The sequence below is a fragment of the Porites lutea genome, chromosome 9 (genome assembly GCF_958299795.1).
Source record: "Porites lutea chromosome 9, jaPorLute2.1, whole genome shotgun sequence".
In the NCBI taxonomy this organism is placed as follows: Eukaryota; Metazoa; Cnidaria; class Anthozoa; order Scleractinia; family Poritidae; genus Porites; species Porites lutea.
The window spans coordinates 10,154,335-10,161,834 of NC_133209.1; the positions used below are offsets into that span (position 1 = coordinate 10,154,335).

General features: G+C 37.9%; 1 protein-coding gene across 1 annotated transcript in view; it reads right to left on the reverse strand.

Moving 5' to 3' along the window:
• Positions 1–7,500, reverse strand: part of LOC140948872 (DBH-like monooxygenase protein 1 homolog) — a 17,937-nt gene that overhangs the window by 5,051 nt on the left and 5,386 nt on the right. Inside the window, exons 3-10 of the mRNA XM_073398140.1 lie at positions 7,352–7,500; positions 6,779–6,862; positions 6,318–6,503; positions 3,919–4,021; positions 2,673–2,839; positions 1,313–1,385; positions 531–616; positions 208–246 (exon numbers count right to left, since the gene is read on the reverse strand). The exon at positions 7,352–7,500 is cut by the window's right edge and continues 28 nt beyond it. Of these exons, the coding sequence (XP_073254241.1) occupies positions 208–246; positions 531–616; positions 1,313–1,385; positions 2,673–2,839; positions 3,919–4,021; positions 6,318–6,503; positions 6,779–6,862; positions 7,352–7,500 (887 nt within the window). The remainder of the gene's footprint in view (positions 1–207; positions 247–530; positions 617–1,312; positions 1,386–2,672; positions 2,840–3,918; positions 4,022–6,317; positions 6,504–6,778; positions 6,863–7,351) is intronic.

Below are 7,500 nucleotides of genomic sequence, written 5' to 3' on the forward strand. Positions count from 1 at the left end.
TTAAACCTATTGTTTTTTTAAATTTTTTGGACGTTCTCGTTGCCGTCCGCGTCGTTGGATCTTAAAGTCCCTATTACTTAAATAAATTTCTCAGAACCGCAAGAGCACGTTAAATATCTATCTTAAAACTTCAGTAAATGGGCAAGAATAAACTACAATTGGTTTAACAGAGCCAAGAAAAAAATGCGGACACTATAAATTCATTACCGGAGCAATATGGACCTCCTTATTCAAAGCTTGATATTCCTGTCAAAAAGTAAATGACAGTAAGCTGTTAATGACAAAATAAAACACTATATTAGATGTGGGCAGAAGCTTAAATTTCATCGGTAAACTACTATGACGGATCAACCTAACTGCCTTTGTCTTTCAGAAGGCGAAGGACACCCAGACGCCCACATTCCAAACCTAGAAAATGAGTATTCCTACCTCCGTTCCCCCACCCCCCCGCCCCCCTCCAACCTCCCACCTCTCCTATTTTCATTCGTTTCGTTTCACTTTAACTCATTTTTTTTTTTGGTAAAACTCACCTGAAAGTTAAAGTCATAATGGTCATCTCTTATAATTTCTGGAAGTTCCACGCCATCTCTAACGTGGCGAAGTAATGCTTTACGCCCTTCAAAATCATAAAAGCATTTATTAGCCAAACTTAAGATCTACATCACTATAAGAAGCAAGCAATGTAGTAGATAACAGCAGTTTAGCTGTTCGTCCTCTGACCTCTTCGAAGACTTAGAACTCCAAAACAATTTCCGGAATGTATACCATACTTTTTGTTAGTAGGTAAGAACATATGTGACACCAAGTCCGAAGTGACATCAAAAAGAATTGCCTGAACTAAATTCTATATTTCTTTTCACTATAGGCGAACAGTTTTGAACTTGGCTAGCTATAGATTCAATAGGATTGAGAAAGGAAAGGTCTTGAAAAAAAAATAAGCGGAGGCTTCAGCCAAGTGACAAAACGGTTGGAATGAACAAAGTTCGTTGTGGTTTAAAACTTCTATCTTGAATATACTGTCAATACCCAATAGGCAAAAATACTCGCAGGGGTAGCCTCGATCGTAACCTAGAATTAAGGCTGTAGGCATACTTCTCAGCAAGGATTTCGAGCCTGCTGTTTTGGACTAAAAAGCATGGGTTTTCGGGTCGCTTGGTGATAGTTGGGGTGAGTTATTGTTACTTTCAGAGGTGAGCAACCACTTATTAGCCCAAACTCACTATCGATCACTAGTAAGATTTGTTTTAACAAATTTGAAGAGTATGTATGGAGATTCTTACCAGCGATCTCTACTTTCTAGCGCTATTCTTACCGGCTAGATGTGTATGTAACATCGCCGAAAAGACGTTGATTCCTCCTCCAGGTAGCCCGGTTTCATTCAGTCCCTAAAAGAATTATTAGTAAGACCGATTTACGACGTGGGCCTTGGGAAATAAAGAAATCATTCACTCACAGTTTGAAAACTCTTTCTGTGAGGACCCTTAAACCGGGACACTTTGAAGACGATTATCCAATCACAACGTATTCTGAAAACAAAAGATTCTCAAGTTGTTTTACAAACAGACCATTAAACAACATTCATAATTTTGAGGGCTGTTTCCTGAGAGGTCAGATAAGTTCAAATGGTTCCTGAAAGTTTCAACGGTTGCATAGTTGAATACTTGAATTTTAATGGTCCGTGGATCAATCGTTTGTTTTAAAAATACTTTTTGACTGGAGTTGAAGAAGAATGCGTCGCTCGATCCAGAACTCAGAGGTTGGCTGCTTTTTTCTGAAGAACTTGGATATAATCCATTAAAACTTTGTTATTTTTGTCACACCATACGATACTTGCATATTCAAGAATAGAAATGACCATTGTTGACAGATTGATCCTTCTTGCATAAGACACCTAGTCTCTTTGCTATTTTACTTTGAAGTTGTTCATTGTGGTCATGCCAAGTAAGATGCTGGTTTATGATCACTCCAAGATACCTGAATTTGGTAAGGTTCTCCAATTGATCATAATTGGCTACAAGAGCTATGTCATTAAATTGACTTAGTTTGTTACGTCCCCTATGACCATAAACTTCGACTTCGTTTGTTGTGGCTCTAATTGATATTCTATTGTAAGGGCTTTCCCTAATTGAGAAGGGAAGGGGCGACGTGCTAAAAAAGCTGGGCTCAATTAAATACCTTTTTTACGAGTGTAAGATGCGAGGGCAAGTAATTGTTTTAGAGCATCTCAGAGCAATAGCTATACTCTTAAATTCAATTCAATTCGATTCAATTCAATTTTTTTATTCACACTTTCTAAAATATTAACATTATATATAGTAAGGTAAGAATAGACTAATAAAGTAGAAGAAGAAGGAAAAAAAGAAAATTAATGGCTTGGGTAGAAGTGCACGGTGGTCAGAGGAGCTTAAAAGTTTTATTGAATTGAACCGATGTTTTTTAAGGCGTAATTGCCAGAATAAACACCTAGAGAATGATTTTATGTCTGTAAAAAAATATATATATATATTTTAAGAAAAAAAACAACGATAACTGCAGCTAACAACTCTGATTTAACTTTTTCTAAATTAGCTGCATCCTTGTCAACAAAGCCAAAGCAATTTTTTAGTTATAAATTTGTGGGACAAGCGCGGTCCTTACTGCATTGAAAGGCAAATATCGGTAGATGGCGGTACCTTTTGGGTGCAATCTGGGCTACAGAAGCCCTTTATTTCCCAGTCTTTCTGCCTCGGAGGAATCACCATTGCCCGGTTTACGTTCGCTCCAACCATCAGTACTCCCGACTCGTATTTTCTCAACTGTTTAGTGTAGTGAAACCGCAACCCAGAACTATCATTCATTCCTTAAAAAAAGAAAATTTATCAGACTGAAGGCCAAGTGAACATCTCTAAACGCCATGATTAAATATTTCGATAACCCACCAGGTTTTGAGTAAAAAGAATAATTAAGTAAAACAGAAAAAGAATTCACAGTTAGCAACTTTTTCGCTGCTCTTGCCATCGTTGGTTTTGAACCAGTTCCTTAAATATGTTTTTTGCTTTTTGTTTTGTTTTCCTTTTGGGGGGTTTGTTTGTTTGTTTGCATTTATCCATAAGGGAGAGGCATATAAATTCCAACCTTAGCCGTTTCAAGTTATTTTAAGTGACGCTGTAATATAAAAAAAGTTCAACTCTCCCCCCCCCCCCCCCTCCTAACCCCCAGTCTCCCGAACTGAGCTCCCCTTACCTCTCCAAATGAGTTCTAAATTACCAAATAATGCTTCAAAAATTTCAGGCCATGAGTTCTGCCGCGCCATGGCCGCAGAAAATCCGCCAGTACAAACAAAGGCCAGGGAAAAACCGTAAGACGACTGTTAGCAATAAAGCTAAATGTCACTGAATTTTGTTTAAAGAATAGAATAGAATCTAAAACGCTGAATTTGTTGATTTGTTGTTAAATGCAGTACACAAGAAGAAACATCACTAGTAGCTTACTCCGATCTTCATCTGTAGTTTTCTGTGTTGTGTACGAATGGCCCTCTGATGATATTTACTATCAATATTCTTCTTGGCAAAAGAAATTTTTAAATTGGCCGTTTTGTTACTTGACCACCATTGAGTTCTGTTGTTGATAATTTATAGCGAAAGCAAGTGAGCAAGAACCGAGCTTGAAATTTGGCGAGCTACGAGACGTACTCTCCCCAGGACACCGCATCCACGACCGCCGTGGTAGAGGTCCCGGAGCGATTTGCTTAAACTCCCTAATATAACATTCTGAGTATCTTGTCAGTTTGTTTAAAAAACTTAAAACGACGTTATGAAAGCCCTTAGACAAGTTTTATGTTAAGCTATTTTGGGCAAATATAGAGTCAGTATATATATGAAATTGGCACTCGAAAAGGTTTTCACCAGAGATGTGATATATGTGCTAAGTTTTCCGTACCTTTTAAATTTTGAGGATTGTCATAGTGGACTTCTAGGAAGACAACCTTTGGACTGTCAGCTTTTCCAATGGCGAATCCAACGTGTTCCGGATAATAGAATGCCTTTAAAAAGATAGATTACTAGTATGGAATCAATATTTTTAACAGCTCTGAAGCTTTTACCCTTTGGCTTTTTGAGGTCTAATCACTATCTGCTCACTGTTTTTATTCTTCTACATTGTATATTACCCATTTTATTAAACTATTCTTGTTTAACTTAAACTGTGTTATTTTTAAAACGAACGTAGATGAACGTTAAGAGAACTTTAAAATAAAACTTCTAAGCAAGAATGGAATAACAAAGGATTTATGGTACAAGCTGGGCGAAAATGAACGAAGAATTTAGTGGAGGTGGACACGGGGTGGGACCACTGTAAGGGATTGGGAGATGGGGGAGGAAAGGGCGTGTGATGGGAGTTCTAAAAGGGTGGAAAGCGGGAGAAAGAGGGGAAAATTACCCAGCAATGCTTAATGATCTGCAATCGAAAAATGGCTAAATGAAGCAACCTCGTCCCCAGGGCGCTTTTCCCTGGCTTTGGAGGTGGGGCGGGAACCCCAGGCATCGGCCGGTCGCATGACCACTAGTCTGCTACACAGCCGTTTTTAGAGTCGTCACGCAACGCTCCTCCCCACAAACGGCTGCTGAAAATCGAACAACATTCCTTTCTTTTTGTGTTTGTGGTCTAACGAACAAGCCAATCATGTAGAAGAAATTTGACAATACGTGAGCCGCAGGGCGTTATAAGGAAGCGAGCACCGCTTCTCAATTTTCGACAAATCAATCAATCGTCGCTGAATTTAGACGGGCTCTGTGTTTTCAAGCAACGAAAAGGTTTTATTTTCAAAAAAGTTTGTTTTAAGCCGTCAAGAAAGTTCCAAGTGAAAAAAGGTTTGATAGGCCTAGAAGACTTCATGATCGGTTGGTCCTTCATTTAACGTGCATATGTACTGATATGTAATGAAGAATTTAATGTGCCGGATGTGCTCATTGTGTTCCTTTGAAGACTAAACTCTCAAGGGTACTGATTCAAAAAGCAATCTTATAAATTATCGATGAGCGATTTCCCGAAACTATACCTGGCAACTTTATGAGCACATCCATGTTGTGCATCGCAATTTGCTCGACTTCCTTGCTGCTGCTGCTTATCTCCTAAATTTTGAATAGAACTCGACTACGACAACACTACTGTAGTTAATTGCTTGTTTCCACGCGACGATTTTGATTATTCTGTGATTCACACATAGGGCACCGATAAAAGCAAAGCTGTGATTGGAGGAGTCAAAGTATCGCAAACGTGGCGCGAACACCTTCCAGAAAATGGGAGCTGAATTATAATTGGCTAATCACGGGAAAGGAATGTAGTTCGGTTTTCAGCAGCCGTTTGTGGGGAGGAGCGTTGCGTGACGACTCCAAAAACGGCTGTGTAGCAGACTACATGACCACCAAACACCCAGAATTTGTGGGTGTACTAAATTAGCATGCGATCACATACGATAAACAAAAGGTCGAAGATGGCGGGTACATCAGAGTTTTTATCAGTGCTTGGCGGGGTCGGATTTTCCCTGAGTAACGGAAACTTTCCATCGCCTAGTTTTAAACCTCTTCAAGTAAAGTGTTTCGAACCTATCCTGAAAGGCCAGGATGTTATTGGAGTCTTACCAACTGGATCTGGCAAGAATAATGCATAATTGTATAATGTACAATGCATAAGAAAATTCTTTGGAAACTTTTATTGTGATTTTCGAAAAAAAGTTTCACCGAAGGGTTTTTTCTGACTGAGTGAGTATGAAGAATTTCGAAATTTCCGTTTTGACGGCAAATTCTCGATATTTACAGACAGCCGCTCTTAAGATTATTAAGATGTATTAGTTATGGTAGTATTAATTTTATCACATATTGAATGAAATGCTGTAATCTAGATTACACCACCACTTCATAGGTAAGCTTTCGTATGAGGTGGTGATGTAAAATGATAAACAAATTTAATAATAAATAAATAGTGTCTTGCTGTGGAATTTTTTTTTTTAAGAAAAGGTTTATTCCCATGGGCTGAATCAGTAATTCAAAGCAGCTGAGTAGAAAATGCAAGTCTCCTGCTACTTTATAAATTATAGTAAACAAGAATTTCTCTGGCTGTCATTTGAATGCACTACTCTCGTATGAATGATCACTTGGTAGGCACACTTAAAAGATGACCTGCCAATATTGTAGTTTCCAAGGAAATCTAGCTTCTATTAGAGATGCACATTTCAAAGAAGCTACGGATCATTTAAATAGTTATTACACCTTTCTCTGACTTCAGTATCGATAAGTTTGCCATCCATCTCTATTTATCAACATCATTATATAGCTACGTACTTTACCACCGATAGCCCAGCCAGCAATGGTTACGAGTCCAGCACATTCTTTAATTTGAGGAGGCCTGTTGGAAGCATAACATCTACCAGTATAGTTCAATAGGTGCTTTGGAAAATCATCACTGCACTCGTACACCAACATGTGGTGAACCACATCCTCGTGGTGTGCTTGAATGACAGGTTCAATCTAAGTTTACAAACCAAAGTAAGTCGAACATCAATACCTTTACCTTATTTTTTAAAAACAATAATTCACAGTAAGGTCCTAGCTTGTGATTTGTAATAAACCTTTATTATGATCATCATCATCATCATCATCATCATCGTCATCGTCATCGTCATCGTCATCGTCATCGTCATCGTCATCATCATCATCATCATCATTGTTATTATTATTATTATTATTATTATTATTATTATTATTATTATTATTATGCTACTTCATTTTGTGTAGAATCTCACCTTTACGATATGGTGGGTTTCATTGAGTTTAGGGATTTCAAAAACTTTACAAATGTAGCTAGTTCCATCTTCAGGGATAACAGTCTAAAAGAAAAAAAAAATTAATAATAATAATTATCAGACAAATCTATATCTTTTAAACTCAGATAAACCATGTTTGCGCGCTGAGATCACTTGTGCGATGTGACAAAAGCGACGAAAACAAAATAGATTTCTACTGACAACTTCTGGGCATTTATATCAGCTAGTCCTCACATTTTTTCTTGAAAAGCTCATTGAATGCAAATATTCTTATGGTAAAGGGATTAACAGTAAAGGAATTAAGCATTTCTAGATGCGAAAACTTCTAGTTTTTATTATTCTTTAGATCACGCCTGACTTTTGTGCGCCCGAAAAGAATTGCTTCAGGGAAATTTCCTAGAGCCTGCAACTCAATCTCAGAGAAACTGTGTCGGAGCCACCTTTAGTTAATATTTAAACTTCGTTAAACAGCCTATTCTTATCTTTCACGCTTTCTTTATGAAAAGTTTACCGCGCTATTCTGAATAAGACTAAAACGACACAAAGTATTACCATATTGTGCCTTATATCAAAGGTTTTAGTATCAGGTGGTAGAGTTGGTTCTTTGTTGGCATTGTTTAGCAGATACACACTCCTTTGCCCACGGTTTTCAAGGCTGTGTCGTAGAATGGAATTTTCTGAGGCTGGATCTTCTGGGTGGT